Source organism: Aedes aegypti, chromosome 1, assembly GCF_002204515.2.
Source record: "Aedes aegypti strain LVP_AGWG chromosome 1, AaegL5.0 Primary Assembly, whole genome shotgun sequence".
NCBI lineage: Eukaryota > Metazoa > Arthropoda > Insecta > Diptera > Culicidae > Aedes > Aedes aegypti.
This window is the reverse complement of record NC_035107.1, coordinates 102,228,122-102,246,702: the sequence shown is the minus strand read 5'-3', so window position 1 is coordinate 102,246,702 and position 18,581 is coordinate 102,228,122. Positions and strand designations below refer to the sequence as shown.

At 42.4% G+C, this 18,581-nt stretch overlaps 1 protein-coding gene across 1 annotated transcript; it reads right to left on the bottom strand.

The window, feature by feature from the left end:
- Positions 1–6,453: 6,453 nt before the first annotated feature.
- On the bottom strand, positions 6,454–13,271 carry LOC5580056 (dolichyl-diphosphooligosaccharide--protein glycosyltransferase 48 kDa subunit). Its single transcript, XM_001654776.2, has 2 exons — positions 12,997–13,271; positions 6,454–7,785 (listed from the first exon to the last, which is right to left on the bottom strand). The coding sequence occupies exons 1-2, from the start codon at positions 13,145–13,147 to the stop codon at positions 6,590–6,592; spliced, it is 1,347 nt and encodes a 448-aa protein (XP_001654826.2). The 5' UTR covers positions 13,148–13,271; the 3' UTR covers positions 6,454–6,589.
- Between the last annotated feature and the right edge of the window lie 5,310 nt (positions 13,272–18,581).

Below are 18,581 nucleotides of genomic sequence, written 5' to 3'. Positions count from 1 at the left end.
AGTTATGCAGCAGTATAGTAGGTTTATTCTTAACGATGTTTTCCAAAGACATTCGGAGGTTAAAATTATTAATTTCATATACTGTAGTCAGGCATTGCAGGACTCGCTCTCATTTGATTTTGAAGCACGATCAAAGCAAACGAAGAAAAACATCCCATCTGTTGCGGTCAATGATCGGCAATGTATCGCAAGTTGTTACAAGTTTGATAAACAAAAGCAGAGAACGAGAGCCCCAAAGAGAGAGGCGATGATAACATCTATTTTTCTCGCTTGTTTCCCGTTGGAGGTAGCTGTTTTACTTTATTGGTAAGATAAGCAAGCCCCGAACTTACGATACCAATAGTGTCCCCCAGTTTTGGAGCTTGTTTAGAGGGGTTTTATCATGCACTGCTATCCCCCCGATCTGATCAAAGTTGTAGCAGTACACGATAAACAGTCTCTCATAATGTGCTGCATATTGTGATAGTTACAGAGAGCGATACGTGAGAGATTCTCTCAATTTTCTCACGATTCAATCCCTGACTGTAGTTTAACAAACTGAAATATTTTTTTCTATTTATGAATATATCTATCTAGAACAAATGATATGATCAAATAACGCTTTCACTAGGGAAATTTTTATATTTTGCTCTGGTGCAGTTCAGCTCAGATAAACCTTAAAAAGTTTAGTTTGGATTTGAAATATTTATTTTTTATACTAGAAAGACTGTAAAAACTTTTAGGTGAATTAACTACCAAGATACTAAAAAAATACGCCTGCTGTTCAAGTGATCGTCAAAGCCAGCTTTCATGAGATACGATGCCTAGGTACGCTTTTATTATGATAGATTCTGATCGAGGTGTGCACCGAATTAATTTTTATCGACGGCGGCGTTTGTGACAATTTTGTTCGGCGGCGGTGGCGTCACGCTGAATTCATTTCCAGCGGCGGCGGCGGCGGCGTGAATCGGCGTAGCTAAATTTAAATCTATCTTTTTCAGATAACATCTAATATTCGTTCAGAAATATTATTATTCTAGGAACCTTTTTTCAATTCGGATCAAAAGCTTTAAAAAAATACGTTTACCACGTGTCAGAACAGAAGTGTACTTAATAGCTTAACACTCACTTTACTTTTGCTGGCTCTACGTCCTTCAAGATATGACCTGCGCCACAATGTTACGCCAACTAACTCGGACCATGGCTGCTAACCTCTAATTTCTCGATCGCACCACACTTCCAAGATCCTGCTCCACTTGGTCAAACCACCTAGCTCGTTGCGCTCCCCTTCGTCTTGTACCGGCCGGATTTGAGGTTAACACCATTTTTGCGGGATTGTTGTCCGGCATTCTCACAACGTGTCCCGCCCATCGTACCCTTCCAGCTTTGGCGACTTTCTGGATACTGGATTCACCGTAAAGTTGCGCAAGCTCGTGGTTCATTCTTCTCCTCCATACGCCGTTCTCACATACTCCGCCGAAAATCGTCCAAAGCACACGTTCAAAAACTCCTAGCGCTTGCAGGTCCTCTTGGAGCATTGTCCACGTCTCATGCCCGTAGAGGACTACCGGTCTTATCAGCGTCTTGTACATGGTACACTTAGTACTGAAGTGAATTTTACCAGACCGCAAGGTCTTGTGGAGTCCGTAGTAAGCACGACTTCCGGGAATGATACGTCTTCGAATTTCTCTGCTGCAGTTGTTATCCGAGGTAGACAAATTAGTCCACCACCTCGAACGCATCCCGTCGATTGTCACGGGTCTGCCAATGCGAGCTCTATCGCGCTCGGTTCCTCCAGCTAGCAGATATTTCGTCTTCGACGTATTTACCTTCAATCCAACCCGACCTGCTTCACGTTTGAGTCTGGTATACTATTCAGAAACCACCTGGAACGTTCTTCCGACAATGTCCACGTCGTCAGCAAAGCAGATGAACTGGCTGGATTTATTGAAGATCGTGCCCCGCATGTTGAAGCCCGCCCGTTTCATAACACCTTCTAGCGCAATATTGAACAGGAGGCAGGAAAGACCATCGCCTTGTCGAAGTCCTTTGCATGTTTCAAATGGGTTCGATAATGCACCCGATATCTTCACACAGCACTGTACACTATCCATCGTTGCTTGGATCAGTCTAGTCAGTTTCCCGGGAAAACCATTCTCGTCCATAATCTTCCATAGCTCTTCGCGGTCGATGGTATCATAGGCCGCTTTGAAATCAATGAATAGGTGGTACGTAGGGACTTGATATTCGCGACACTTTTGGAAGATCTGCCGCAACATAAATATTCGGTCTGTCGTCGATCGCCCGTCCACAAAACCGGCTTGATAACTTCCCACAAATCTGCTTGCCAGTGGCGATAGATGGCGGAAGATGATCTGGGAAAGCACTTTAAAGGCTGCGTTAAGAATGGTGATCGCTCGATAGTTCTCACATTCTAACTTGTCACCCTTTTTGTATATAGGGTATATTATTCCCTCCTTCCTCTCCTCCGGTAGCTGTTTTGTATCCCAGATCCTGGCTATCAATCGGTGCAGACAAGTGGCCAACCTGTCCGGGCCCATTTTAATAAGTTCCGCTCCAATACCATCCTTTCCAGCTGCTTTGTTGTTCTTGAGCTGTTTGATAGCATCCTTAACTTCACCTATTGTGGGAGTTGGCACGTCTCCCTCATCCGCCGTGCTGATGAAGCCATTCCTCCTGCTGTCTTGACAACAAATTAATTAAACCAAAAACTACTATAAAACAGAAGCTCCACTCGTTGTTAAACTAGGCCAAACTTTGGTTTCTACCGAAGGCGCATTTAGAGGGTGCCAGAAAATATGTTGGATTTGAAATTTAACGTTCAAACGGAACTCTTACAATATCCATAGAATGTTCAGATATTTACAACTTCACAAGAACGTAAAATAGCGTTATGAAAATTAGAGTGAGTCCTAATAGAAAACTTGACAACGAAATCGATCATTTATTTCCATATCATCAAATTTCATACTGTGAAGGGTGTGTGTTGTTTGTGGGTGTGTTCGTGTGGCTCACAACGCTGCTAGACTTCCCGCAGTTTGAGTCTTGAAAAGCATCAGCATTTGCTGCCTGGCTTGGCCCGCGCTTTCGACCTGTGCTGTTTGGGCCAGCCCGCGTGAGAGATGATTGTTAGGTGAGCTTTGTTTGTAGGTGACAGCCGTACACATTTTCATTCATTTATTTAGTTAACATCTAGACAGATAAAAAAAGAAAAAGTCGAAATTTAGCGTGACATAATTTGTGTACCATCCCCAAGGTAAACGAACTCGTCGACCACGTCAAACGTATCCCCGTATATCGTAACACTGCTACCTAGGCGAGCCCTATCGCGCTCGGCCCCTCCAGCTAGCATATACTTTGTCTTGTTCGGCTGACAATGTCCATGTCATCCGCGAAGCTAATAAATTGACTGGACATCGTTCCCCGGCTGTTAAGCCCGGCTCTCCGCATAACACCTTCTAGCGCAATATTGAACAACAGACGCGAAAGTCCATCACCTTGTCGTAGTCCCCGGCGGGATCCAAACGAAGTGGAGTGTTCGCCTGAACCCTTAACACTTACTTACGCGTTTCTTGAGACCGGCACAGCTGTTCCATCTCCTCGCACTCTTGCTGCAGTATAACCGCCCGCGCTGCATTCTTCTCCTCCACAATCTAACTGCATTCCTCGTCGAACCAATCATTCCGTCGACTCCGTCCCACGTATCCGACGTTGCTCTCAGCTGCATTGTAATAACACAGACAAACAGACGTCACACTCTCATCATTGTCCATCGACCACCTTTTTAACGGTCGATTAAAAAATATTGTAGGTGGCCAATCTGCCCCCTGCAGCGCTCGCGTCATTTTTGTTCATGTTTGACGTTTAAATACTACCGCCATCTGTTGGCCTGTCGGCCAAACACACCGATTTTTGCATTGGGCGTATATGTCCTCGTGACTATGATTTTGATCGAGATTTGTTCTAAGTGTTACGTCTGTTTGTCTGTGGTAATAACGTAACGCTAAATTTGCCCATTTTAAGCCTTCTCCTTCCCCCACGTAACAGATCTTGCATTGAAAAAAATGTATGGACCGTAACACTATGTAAGACCTCCTTCCTCTCTATTGCGTTACGTAATATTTGAACGATTCCTCATGTAACATGTAGTAGGGTAAGTGTACCAAATATGGAAATAATGGTTCCCTATTTCGCCATACGTGTTAATTTTATAGTTTTCATTTTTTTGATTATTCGATGTGTTTTAGTAGTAAGATATCAATTATGTCTCCACGTTAAACTATTCAAAAAGATTCTAAATGTTGATATATTCGAAAAATCACATATGGACAAATAGGGAACCACTATGGTCATAACTGGTACACTTTCCCTACATAAATGAATGCATATTTTTATCGGTGCACTTTACGCAAATTAAGTGTTTAAATTCCATGCAAAAAAGCAATCTATTGTTTCGTATGTTGGCTTAGATCTAATAGGGGTGTATATCATAATAGTAATTGCTAATATTAAGAAGGTCATATACTCCGCAAACTGACAGTTATTTGACGACGTCATTCCTATCCAGCTCGAAAACAATGATCTAGTGGCCCGAATGGTATATGAAACGATAGAAATGACGTCACATGTTTACAATCAAATTTGATGTTTACACCAGTAAAGAGCCTGCCTTGTTAATTTTGTATGCCGTGGCTGTCATCATTTGACTTTCCACCATTCTTCAATAAACCTTTCAAACAAGAAACATCAAGCTTTTAATAATACAGAAATCAAGATAACAAAAATAGTCCAAACTAGAAAATAAGCGGTCTTTTTATAAATCGAGTCGAGTTTATCGACAGTGTTGTCACCAAGGGGTGGATCACTTCTGATGCATCTGATATTCCGAGAAAATTTCATGCATTCAAATCTTGGTTGTCACTCTGTCTGACTGGATTATTATGGGAGTCGACATCTGAAGTAGGCATGCTTACTTTGATGGACAATGATTACAGACGAGTCACATGAATTTACTCGATTCACAAAATAGACCGCTTAGAGTTTTCATAAAAAGTTTGAAGAGAATCGAGCCGGACTTCCCCTGGGTATATATTTTTAAAATAACGATGAGAATTATTCGTGACATTACGACAAGCGTTATTACTCGTGTTACTGTAGCTGTAACAAGCGTTACTACTCGTGTACTGTAACACTGTAGGTGTTTGCTCAAAGTTTGCCTTTAAGGATAATTACAAAAAAAAATACTTTAGGAGTTTCAAGGAGGATTAAGATACTTTCAAAAACTCAACTTGGACAATCTCAAAAACCACTCCAGGTTCCACAATGAATTTCTTACGGAATTCTTTCAGATTTCTTCAAAAAACCTTAGTCATCATTCAGTAATTCTTTCATTTTTCATCATTCTTTCAACTCTAAAGATTTCTTCGGGAATTCATTATTATTGATGTTTTAAAAACCTTCTCATGGAATTCCTCCTCGAATTTTGTTTAAGATACCTTCAAGAGTTCAACCTGGATGTTTTAAGGACAACCCCAGAAATTGCATCAGACATTTTTGTGCTTCTTCTGCGCGGCATGTGAAAAGTCGAGACGAGTAGCTCTCAACTCGAGTGACGTGAGACGACTAATGTTGATCGAATGGGAGCGAGTAGACACTTCTCTTCTTCAAGGCATTATATCCACTTTCCAGTTTCCATTTCCATCCAGTTTCTATTTCCACATCATGTATCATGTGGCAGTTACTCTATGTAACTCTTTGCCCACGGAAGTCAAGGATCTTCTTCTTTCTGGCGTTACGTCCCCACTGGGACAGAGCCTGCTTCTCAGCTTAGTGTTCTTATGAGCACTTCCACAGTTATTAACTGAGAGCTTACTATGCCAATGACCATTTTTGCATGTGTATATCGTGTGGCAGGTACGAAGATACTCTATGCCCTGGGAATTCGAGAACATTTCCAACCCAAAAAGATCCTCGAACGGTGGGATTCGAACCCATGACTCTCAGCTTGGTCTTGCTGAATAGCTGCGCGTTTACCGCTACGGCTATCTGGGCCCCGGAAGTCAAGGATATCCATTACTAAAAGATTTCGAATTTTTGCACGACATAGTTGAAAATAGTGGTTTATTGTGGGAAAACATTACTATAGTAGAAATACCTCAAAAAATGAGACATTATAGTGACTGGTTTCAAAAAAGTGATCAAGTCACTAAAAAATGACTTCAGCTGTTCAAATGATCGCCAGAGCCATCTTTCACCTTTCCATCGTCTCATATTCGTTCTTCAAAATGCCTATTACATTTTCCAAGCTGTGATTTTTTTTTTCAAAAAAGGTGGATTTCCTATTCCCATTTCCATCTTTAGCATTCATCCCAAGAGGCCAATCAATTGGTTAACCAACTTGCTAATCTTATCATGAAATTTCTTTTCATTCTACTCATTACCTTGATACTCTACTTCTGATTATGGACGTTTATTGTGCCTTTCAGCATATTCGATGCTGACTTATTCGATTACAGGCATTATTTAGTGACACTAAGCAATGAAACTGTAAAGCGAGCTACATAGTGCTCGTCATACGTACCTCCGTCATCTACTGAGACTTCTTATCAGTGGCTACTTTCCCACTCGGGCCATCATCCTTGAAGTGCAGGAAGATGATTGAGAACAGGAACATTCCTACCATCATCGAGAAGGCGCTCACATAGTACGGGTAAGCGCTGGGGATGAACCGTTCGTATTGGGTGTGGGTGAGTGGACGGACCGAAACCTGAGTTGTCGAATACAGATGGGTATATCCAATGCGATCGTAATCGACCTTAAACTGATACACGCCATATACATCAGGGATCTTGAATTTGGCCTGGTAGCGTCCGCCACCGATGTGGTTCAAAGTGGTCCGAACAAACGGATCGATCCGGACGAATTCCAGCTGAACATCGTTGGCCTGGAATGGTTGCCACTTGCCATCGGCAGCCAGGGTTTCGATTTCAATGGTGTACACGACCGGTTCGGTGATTGTGTAAGCTGCTGGTGGCTGACTTTCTCCCTCTTTGAAGTGTTTTACGGAACGGACGCGAATAACTCCGTTTTCTCCGAAGACCCATTGGCTGATGGACGTGGCCACATCCTGGTTACCCGACTTGCTATGCAGCTTTTCATCCTGGGCACGCTGAACCGACGACAGGAAGGCTTCATCGGAGAAGAAATAGAGCGATCCAGAGAAGACGACTCGGGCGTTGTTCCGGGCCTGGAGGGCAGCGATCAAAAGTGTCCCCTTTCCAACGGCGTGGGGGTATTCTTTGATAGGGGCATCCGGAACATAGCTGTAGGCGGTGCTGTCGGCAGTCAACAGTTGCAAAACCAAGGGATTTTCCTTATCGGCCAACAGACCGGTTCCCTTGTACAATAGTGGGCCCACGGATTTCTTACCCACGACAATTTCCGAATCGATCAAATTCTCCGGGGAAGCCACCACCAAAGTATGGTCTCCACTGTCCGAAATGTCGTAGTTCAGATGATCAATCACAGCTGCATTTTCCTCATCCACCTCAAATCCACACTCGGATGCCAATTCCCTCAAAGCGTCACCGGAGTTCGAGCTTCCCGCAACCAAAACGTTTCCTCCGTTGTCCACGAAATCGGTGATGGCCTCGACGCTCAACGATCCGCCGAATTCCTCCACCGAAGGGGCGAACAGAATCAGATGCTTGTACAGAAATTCTCCGTATTTCGACAGGACCAGACTGGCATCGTCCGCCAGCTTGAAGGTGAGTTTGTAGCCACGTTCTGAAAAGGATCACAAAATATATAAGTTAAAAGTTGGTGGTGGGTTGACGATTGAGTGTTCTCAAAATAGTAACTATAGAGATTAAATGCCTTAAAAATGGACCAAAAAGGTATCAGAAAAAACACACACAAAGAAACCGAACAGGAACCAAGAAAACAAAAAGAAACCAACAAGGAATCATGAGAAAAATTATACTAATCTCTAACTCGATTTCGAGTAAGGGAGAGTTGACTGTAAATGATCGCAATGCCTAAAGTTCCACTTTTGCATTTCCATGGTTTTTATTTCAAAAACGTTCTGTTTCAGGTGTCCGCGGGGTGTTTTATGAAACTTAAAGGAGCCGCAACTTTGAAGAGGTTGGAAACCACTGCGTTAAAGTTTCTGAAGGTTTTTTTTTTGAAGTCTCTACAATTTTGTACCAAGTATGCCAGGGGAAAAAATGGACCACTTTGGTCAAAATAGGTAGGTACTTGAGACCTTTACCATTAAAAATAGACGCATTAAATTTGAGAACAGAGTATTATCTGAAAAGAATTCGGCAACACTGCTCGTTCGCGGTCGGTCTGTTTTTTCGTCTCCGTAAATCTCTAAATTTTCCCAAATTTTCCGAAGTCTCCGGTGTCTGAGTGCCTCCGGAACTCAAGTTTGCTTCCCCGGTACGCGTTGCGTATGGAGTTTCTACGAAAAAGACCATAATTTTCCAGAAAAAAACGTAATTAACGCGAGTGCTTGGTGTGGCAAAATATCTAGCCCATCATAACCTAAAATTTGTAAAATTTAGCTGATTCGCTAGTTTTAATGTATTAGTGACTGTCGTGTTAAGAATCGTCCGCGTAGTGTGTCTTTATCACCATGAGTAAAGAAGAAGATAAATGTGGCCAATGCAAATCTACCGCTCCTCCGTCCAGGGGAAAAAAGTCTGCGAAGCGAGCGCAAAACATCGGCTGGATATGTTGTGACAGCTGCTCTGTTTGGTTCCATTTTGCGTGTGTGCGGATTAGCAACGCCCTCAGCAAGGACATCCAGCAATACACTTTCTTCTGTGAAAACTGTACGATTCGAGGAAATCTCATCCTGAAGCCATCAAATCTGGATGCTCCTAGTACCGATCTCGTGCAGTTATAGAAGACAATCGCTGAACTATCGGCCGAGCTCAGGAAGTTACAAACTGAGCTTGAAAGTGTTCGATGCACTAGCAAGAAGCAGTTTGATAGGATGCATAGTAGAATCAACCAGGTCGATCAAGCAGATGCTGTACGTGATAGGCAAAACAATTTTCATGTAGAAGAACAACTACAAATCATCGCGGAAGGCGCAAAACTTGCCAATTCGTGTGCTCAGAAAGTAAACAGCTGCCGGCTGGCCATTAACAAGGTCTCTTTCCATCAGAGCGAAAACGTTCGAACGATCGTCCAAGACGTCCTACATTTTCTGGACGTTCAGGAAATGATGGGCAATGTTTCGAACTGCTTCCGTCTTCAAGTGAAACCTTCGAAATGGACTGATCGAACGTTAACTCCCACCATCGTTGTCATCTTTGACAAGCGTGAATCTCGTGATACCGTCCTCAAAAGGTATTTCGAGAGACACAAAAACGCAAAACTGTGCCATCTGAAATATCGATTCACAATCAATGAAGTGCTGTCGCCACAAACCTTTCGAATACGGAATCTCGCCATTCGCCTTAAACAGCAAAAAGTCGTTCGATCGGTGTTCATACGGAATGACAGTGTAGCCGTCCTTTTTCCTGACCAAAACCGTTATACACCGATAGAGAATTCAGCTCATCTTCTCGAATTGGTCAAACAACAATCGCAAACGGCGCATGATTCTTCTTCTGTCTTCTTCGATGCTTTATCAGCGGATTTATCCGCATCCACAAACTGCTAGGTCTTCAGCCACTACTACGCGGACATTCTAGCTCTAAGATGCCTCCGTCCGGCCTGCCAAATCTTCGAAATGGCCATCTCAATGTTAGAGGGCTGGAACGTCATATTGATGGCGTTAAAATTCTACTCGACCAAAATAAATACCACTTTTTTGCCGTAACTGAGACCAAACTAAAATCGTCGTCTCCAATTGGGCCCATACGTGTACCGGCATATAACCTCATCAGACATTCATTGCCACTGAGTAGAGGACGTGGGACCAAGACTTGTGGTGGAATCTGCATCTACGTAAAAAAGGAAATAAAGGCCACACCTGTAGTCAAATCAACCCTTGATCCGGATATTCCTCTGGGATCACGGACCGAGTTCCTTGCTGTTCAAGCCAAAGTTAACGAGATTAACATCTGTTTGGTAGCCTTCTACAATCCACTCTGTTCAAATCCGCATTTCTGCCAAAGCTACGAAAAAGTCCTTCTTGAACTGCTGGAAATTGGGTTTGACCGGTTGTACATAGTAGGAGACTTTAACATCAACATTACTTCGCAACAATCATCCGCAAATCTAACTGGCTTGCGTCGCATTAACTCCGTGTTCAACCTAACTATTCTACCAACCGGCCCAACGCGCATCACTGAGAATACCGCGACAACCATCGACTTACTTATCACCGACACTCCCAACTCGATAATCAAGTCGAAATCAACAACTGGCAATACAATTTCCGATCATGAAGTGATTTACCTCATTGCCAACGTTAGAATTCCTAGGCCTGCCCCTCAGAGTATCCGAGTGCGAAACTTTCAAGCCATCGATCCCCTACTATTACAAGCAGATTTCCAGACCAAGGATTTCAATCCATTTTACACTGCTGAAGATGCGAATACAAAGGCCAACTTGTTGACTTCTGAACTAGGACAGTTGCTCCGGCATCATGCTCCAGAACGTAACATCGTCGTCCGAGATAAGCGTACCCCCTGGATCACCGAAGACATCAAACGTGCCGTTGAGTTAAGAAACCTTGCTTACACGCTCTTCGCACGTAATCCAAACAGGTTTCGAGGCGATAACCAATGGCATGACTATGTTCGACAGCGTGATAGAGCAAACTCACTCATCTTCCAAGCAAAAAAACGTTACGCCGATCAACACTTCGACCACAACCTACCTGCTAAAAAGCTATGGTGCAACTTGAAACGAGAAGGAATCCATAATGCCGCAAGAATCGCACCTGCAGTTGAAACCAACGTCGACGAATTAAATCAATTCTTCAGTGAAGGCCATCTTTTGCTCCCCAACGCAAATCGACCCAGACCTTTGGCCGAGCCACCACACCGTACTGCGGTTGATCGCGGAGCTGCTTATTTCAACTTCCGCCACACTAACACCGATGAAGTCTGCCGCAAGATTTATGAAATCCACACAAAGCAAAAAAACGTTACGCCGATCAACACTTCGACCACAACCTACCTGCTAAAAAGCTATGGTGCAACTTGAAACGAGAAGGAATCCATAATGCCGCAAGAATCGCACCTGCAGTTGAAACCAACGTCGACGAATTAAATCAATTCTTCAGTGAAGGCCATCTTTTGCTCCCCAACGCAAATCGACCCAGACCTTTGGCCGAGCCACCACACCGTACTGCGGTTGATCGCGGAGCTGCTTATTTCAACTTCCGCCACACTAACACCGATGAAGTCTGCCGCAAGATTTATGAAATCCACACAAATGCTACAGGTGTCGACGAAATCCCAATAAGTTTCATCAAACTGCTCTGTCCTTTCATTCTACAAGTCCTCACTCATCTTTTCAATGCGATCATTGATGCTCAGTCATTTCCAGAGAGTTGGAAAAAGGCGATCATTACACCTATCCCAAAAGTAGCTAATCCCATCCAACCGAAAGACTTTCGGCCAATCAGCGTCCTCCCGGCAATCTCGAAAGTGCTGGAAAAAATCATGCTGGACCAAATAACGGATCACATCGACAATTCCAATGCCCCGCTTCTAGCAAAATATCAGTCCGGATATCGGAAAGGGTATAGCACGACTACTGCTATGGCGAAAATAGTCCACGACATCTACAGTAATTTTGACGACAATCGCTGTACTGTAATGGTGCTTGTCGATTTTTCCCTTGCTTTTAATTGCGTCAATCACCGGATTCTTGAGATCAAGCTGCGAGAGGAGTTTCAGTTTTCCCAGGCTGCCTGCGATTTGGTATTCTCATTTCTTGCCCAGCAGAAACAAGCGGTACGTTTAGGAAGTACTGTATCTGCAGAGCATGACGTTCTCGACGGCACGCCTCAAGGATCATCACTAAGTGCACTGCTCTTCAGTTTATACATAAATAACCTAATCACTTGTCACCCAATCCGAAAAAAACCCAGGCAATCATCTTCACCAAAGCAGGCACTATCATCCCCCACAACAGCATTGTTTTCTGCAGAGAAATCATACCGATCTCCAACAAAGTTACAAACCTGGGACTACAGCTTGACAACAATCTGTCGTGGAACCACCAAGTCAACGAAGTGATAATGCGATCCTACAACATTCTGCGTACCTTTCGTCGTTTTGCTCCGGTGCTTTCCATGCCGACGAGACGGAAACTTGTGCAGTCGGTAATCATGCGCATTTTCATGTACTGTGATGCAGTGTATTACCCTGGGATTACAGCCAACCTGAAAGATCGATTGCATCGGTGCTTCAAGTCCACCCTGCGGTTCGTCCATGGACTTCGTCGAAGAGACTCTACTCAAACCGTTCGGAGTTCGATATTGGGACATGATCTACCGTCTAATTACAGACTGCGAATCTGTTGCTTCATGCGACAGGCCTACTTCGACCAGCTTCCCAATTATATCATGGAACATATGCAGCACGTTCGCCAGGAACGGACGCGTTCCTTTATCGTCCCTCGACACACAACATCAAGTGGAAAAAGCTTGCTGATTCATGATGCTTCCTGTTGGAATGGGGTACCTCATGCAGCTAAAATGAAGCCTACATTGACGTCCTTCAAAACTGCTCTTAGAAGATTAGTTTAAAGAACAAATTTGTTAATCGTTCCTAATTTTTCAATACCGTTGTTTTCAATTGTTTTTGTCTTTTGTTAGTTTTCAATAGTACACTTTAGCTTTAATTGTAACTCGAAATTTTTATTACCTTCCAATGTTTCTATATGTAATAGCTGTACATTTCCTTGACCCGATGTAAAGTTCAACTAACAGGTTATCGATTATAATAAAGTTCAAATTACAAATTACAAAGAGACCGGCAACCAGCCCTGCCCGGGACACGTCACAAATCGGCTTCTTCTTACCTTGCAGGCTCTTGAAGAAAATGGAGTGCGTCTCGCGGATGGCCAAATTGTCCAGCAGCACCAGGGTTTCTCCGGCTTCGGCACGGGCAGGAACCGTTGCCAATGCAAACACGGCAAGGCCGGCAACGAGCCAACACAAAGCACGGGACATGTTCACCACCAAACAGTTTACTGAATCAGGTTTTTTTTTCGGAACGTGAATGAATCGACTGGAGCCGCGACTGGATCGATTTTTCTTTTGCGGGTGTTGACAACCGGCGATTCGGAATGAGTTACAAAGCGTTTCAAAACTTGACGCGTTGGAGATCAGAGTCGAACTTTGTGTTGAAAAATAAATCGACAGCTGGTATAATGGATCGATGCACGAGTTCACTATTTGACGTTTGAGCGGTGCCGTGTTGTTTATATGGCCATGGCAACGAGTGAATACGGCACCGCTCAAAAGTCAAATTAGTGGACTCGTGCATTGGTCCACGGGAAAAAATTCTGTAGTAAAAACTACTATTTTAGCTGACTACGCCTATTCTTAAACTCACGGGCCCTCCAAGCGTGTCAACCTCATATAGATGAACCGTGGCCAACATGATTTTGACATTTTTGGGAATTTGACGCTTTTGGGGAATCTGGCAGTTTTGGGTTGTTCACGTTAACGTATAACTACTCATTAACGTGGGTTTAAGCTGGGTAAGGCGCATAACGACGAAATTTATTTTAGTGTGCTGTTGCTCAAAAGTTACACGATTCCTAGAAATATGCAAGTAAATGAGTAAACAATTGTGTAAGCCACTAAATAAAGGGAAAAACTATCTTCAACGTGTTTTTGTTGTAAGCTACGGTGAAATCGTCTTTTGATGCCCCCCTGCTTAAACTATCATGCAATTTCAGACCAATTTACTATGTTTACGGTAAATTCCCACCACATTACTGGAACATTTGACAGAAATAATTTACAACAATCTGATTTCGACTACAGACATGGTAAAATCAAGCGCATTTCTGGTCTGCTGAAAATTGCCGGTGCGAGTGCTTAAGTTAACCCCCTAAAATGGTAGTTTTTACCGCACAATATTTTTTCGTGTCCATATTGAAGAGAGCGTATCATTCGGAAAGAGCCAAATTAAGGTGACACAGGAGACCGTGTTATTCAATGTACACATTGCGTGTTATTTCTGGACAAACATTTCAAAAGGGCACATCGACATTGGTAAACATTGGCTTTGCAAGCCTCTGTTGAGCCCAATTCAACTCGATCACGCTTACCAATACCAGAGAATTTGTTTATATAGAGAAGCGCGGATTCTGAAACCAAAGGTTCCAATTGAACCGTCAAACGTGGTTCCAATCGAGCGAATTCAATGAGACTCAAAGAGATGTTACGCAAAAGAGACGATGGATGTGTGTTAGTGAAAAGCGATACGAAAGTGACGTCATTGATAAGCTTGGTTTCATATGGTGACTGACAGGATGACACGCACACTAAAATATTGTTTGAATGACCTCAATTATTGATAGACATTGCAAATATTGTTTATAAACAAAGTCAAAATACTCTCCGCGTTTCTCTAGTATAATCATATTCTCTGATCAATACCACTATGTATCAGGAAGAGCTAACACCAATCTTTCTGATAGTGGGGTTAGTTTGCGTGGGAGGGCTAAAAAGGGCTCAACAGCAACGTTTCTGAAAAAAGGCTCAAGACCTCTTGGGCCCTTTTCAAATGTTTGTCCAGATTTTCCCTATCTTTCGTCTCCCCCCGATTTTGTCAGCTTTTTAACCCGATTTTGATGATGATGATTGATGTCATGCACGCACGGGCGTTGCCAGAGGGGGCTATGGCAATGCCTTTTATCATGTTTTAAAAATCTGTATTACCAAAATGAGGGGGGAGCCCATGATAGGCAAATTTAATGCGCCACCATCATAGAGGTCGCTAAGGAAGAACGAGAGAAATGTCACTTAAAATGTTTGTTTACGTCCAAAATTCAATTTTTCAATTCAAAAATTGGGTAATAATCAATCGATTATTGAACTATTTTCCATCGGCATAATCATTTCGAACCATTAGTCTTGCGATACGCGTGATTTCACAACAAATTTAACCACTAACAAAGTATCCGAAAGTTTATAACCTATGTTGCCAAACACTAATTTTCCAATTTTACCCCACTAATCGTACATGAGCATTAGCCGGATCTGTACATTTTCGTTGGAAAACAAGTTTATTATGTTTTTCAATGCTCTCTGATCGTCTACAAAATAACCATTCCGAGAAAAAGTGTAAATTGTGTGCTACTTCCTATGCTGCACACGGTGCGTTCTCAACCCAACCTCTTTTTTGAAGGTTCTTCTACTAGCCACCAGATGTCGGAATGATCGTTTAGCTTTAAAAATATTTGCCTATAAGCCAAGTATGGACCTGAAACGTAAATCACTCAAGTAAAATTTTTCCTTTTTACCAAAGTAATTTTGACAGCTGATTCAGCATGAGCGAAATGTCACTTTTACTTGCGGAATAATTGAGCGGCACATTTTTCCGTTCGGAAAAGTGACAGCTCCCTTTGATTTGTATGGCATGCGTTACCGACGTTATGGAATCAGCTCTACTTCTCAGCAGCGTACAGCTCAAGTAATTTCGTTAGCGGAATCATTCCTTGACCGTTTCTTGTCCTATCCTTTTGCACAGTACTTATGATCAGCGTACCGGCCAATAGGGTTTATTCACAAATTTCATAACGCCAAAAATAGCCATTTTCGACACCCACCCACCCCCTCGTAACGCTTTTTGTATGCATATTTTACAAATTTTGTATGAGCTGTAACACCACGGAAACACCCACCCACCCCCTTTAGCGTTATGAAATTTCTGAATGGGCCCATAAAAACTACTGGCTACGCCCATGTCCACCGCCCTCCTAAAAGTCCATGTAACCATGTAACACGTCAAAATTTGAAAAACAGGAACAAAATAAAATGACCCGATTTTGTCAGGTTCTCCGTTTTGTCAGCCTAAAATTCATCGAGGGGCTGACAAAATCGGGTCCTTACTGTATCATCAAAACTTTGTGGAAGCAAATCACGAGTTTTAGTTAAACGATGAAACTGAAAATTTATCGGGTTGTGCACTACATATATAGAATCATAGTGATACATTGTTCGCATCGATATATGGAGTAATTCCTGGGATTTGCTTCTTGAAATGGAAAGGGTGATTGTGATGACATCCCGTGCGCCCTTAAATTATTTTGTTTATTTGACTTTTCGAAATACGTGCCATAAATTATTTTGTTTATTTGACTTTCGTGGGCTTCGTAGCCGTGCGGTTAGCGGCGTCAGTCGTTTAGGCGTATTGTGCTACAGAGTGTGGGTTCGATTCCCGCCCCAGTCGGAGAAAACTTTTCGTCAAACGAAAAATTCTTCATTGGTCCACTGGTCGGTCCGTGTGTCCGTTGTCTAATGTAAGTTATGTTCAGTCTGTGCAGCCTATGGCTGAAGACGGTGTAAATTGTCTCTTCACTGTGCGCCGTGTGTTGGTGTTGCTATCTCGCTCTCTCTCACACTCAGGCAAATGGTCTATCGATAAACATATATATATCCTATAGGAACCTCTTATGAAAATTCGCCACAAGGAATACGGTTGAATTTCATAAATTTGCCTTATGAAACCGGAATTTGAAAACCAAAATAGTTTTCGCGGCAACCTGGAATCGAACCAAGGACCTTGCGATCGATAGGTTCGTGCGTACACCCCGCGCCTATCGACGACTTGGTGTGGAGTGATGCTAAAACGATATATAAAGCGTTTGTATTGCGATAATCGTTCCATCTTTCATAAGGGGCCTATTAACAAATTTCATAACGCTGAAGGGGATGGATGTTACAGTTCATACAAAATTTGAAAAACATTCATACAAAATGCGTTTCAAGGGGGTGGATGGGTATTAAGAATGGCCATTTTTGGCGTTATGAAATTTGTGAATTTGTGTGAATTTGTGAATTTGTGAATGAACCCAAGGCAAAATGTATGAATTTCGATAGTCCAGTTCGCTGCGCTTCACAAATTTCATAACGCTGGAGGGGCTGGGTGGTTGTCGTAAGGGTGTTACAGCTCATACAAAGTTTGAAAAATATCAATACAAAAGGTGTTACGAGGGGGAATTTCGTTTGAAATTTTCTTCGGAATTTACTTTACGATTTATTTTAGAACTCCCTCAGGAATTTCTTGAACCTTCGAAAATTTCCTTTGTAATTTCTATTGGAAATTCTCCAGAGTGTCCATTAATAAAGTTCCTTTAAATTCAGGAATTTTTGCGGAATTCCATTAGAATTCATTCAGGATATCCATGGATGCACTCAGGGCCGGATTTACAAATGTGGGGGCGCTGGGGCCATTATTTTGTGGGGGCTCAGTCTTTCCCAAGAAAAAAAAAAACATTTTGATACTTTAGCATAGACTAGCTGTTTGTAATGTTTTCATAAGGTTTTCATTACCCGACTCAAACTTTTTTATAACGTTAAAAATAACCTCTATGAACGCTAACCAATTTGGTAGATTTTATGAGTTTACAGGTTAAATTCAGTGCTAATTCTATTCATGTTTAATATTCAAGTTATTGAACAAACAGATTTATTTAACAGTTTACTATAGGGCTGGTAGTCTTTTTCTAGATGCTTCCCAAAGAACATTTTCACGGAATAAGAGTTGAAGCAACCACTCTCAAACATATTTCAGCTGAATAAACTGTTATCCAGCTACTGTTTGTTGGGTAGGTCTCGATTTTAATGAAAGTCTCTGAATAGTCTCAATTTTCAATGGAAGATCTCTATTTCATCAAAATGCTCTCTACAGTCTCTTCCCAACTAACATTTAGTGCAAATGTAAACATTCTCTAGGCCTTCTTTATACGGCTTTATGCTGAGTAAAGGCGCTGTACATACGAACGAAAGCTTCTATGCGATCCTTTTACCAACAAATCTGGCGAATCTACTCAGCTACTTTTAAGCTGTGTTGGCAGCTCTTATTCATATCGATCATTGCTCTATTTCGACAGTTATACGAGAAGTAGCTGTGTAACATCTTCGGAAGGCGCTTTCTCAACCATTTTGCAACTGTTGAATAATTATTATACAGCTTCGCTGTATTGTCGATTAAATATTATTTTCAAGCTGTTTCACAGCTTTCGGAATTCATATCGTAAGTATCTGAATTTGATGTTCCCAACGTTACCTGCCACCGCTTGGAATCGAACTCACGATCTCTGCATCCACAAGTCTCGACGCTGTCCTTGTTGCCACCACAGTCTATATAGAAAGGCAAAGAAAACACGCCGTTTTGTTCTACATCGAAAACGGTTCACACAATATTTTATAATGATCGTAAAAGATGCCATAGCCACGCTTACACCACTTCATCAGGCTGTAAAAGGGTGCGAAACGTCAAACGCAATGTTTACATCCAACAAGCTGAGTAGATGCACCACAAGTTGTTGTTTTACAGCATACTGCTGTATGCTCGCTGTATAACTAACGACAAAGCGCTTCTTAAATATATTAAGCAGCATAACAAATCATATTGTATAGAAGCAGC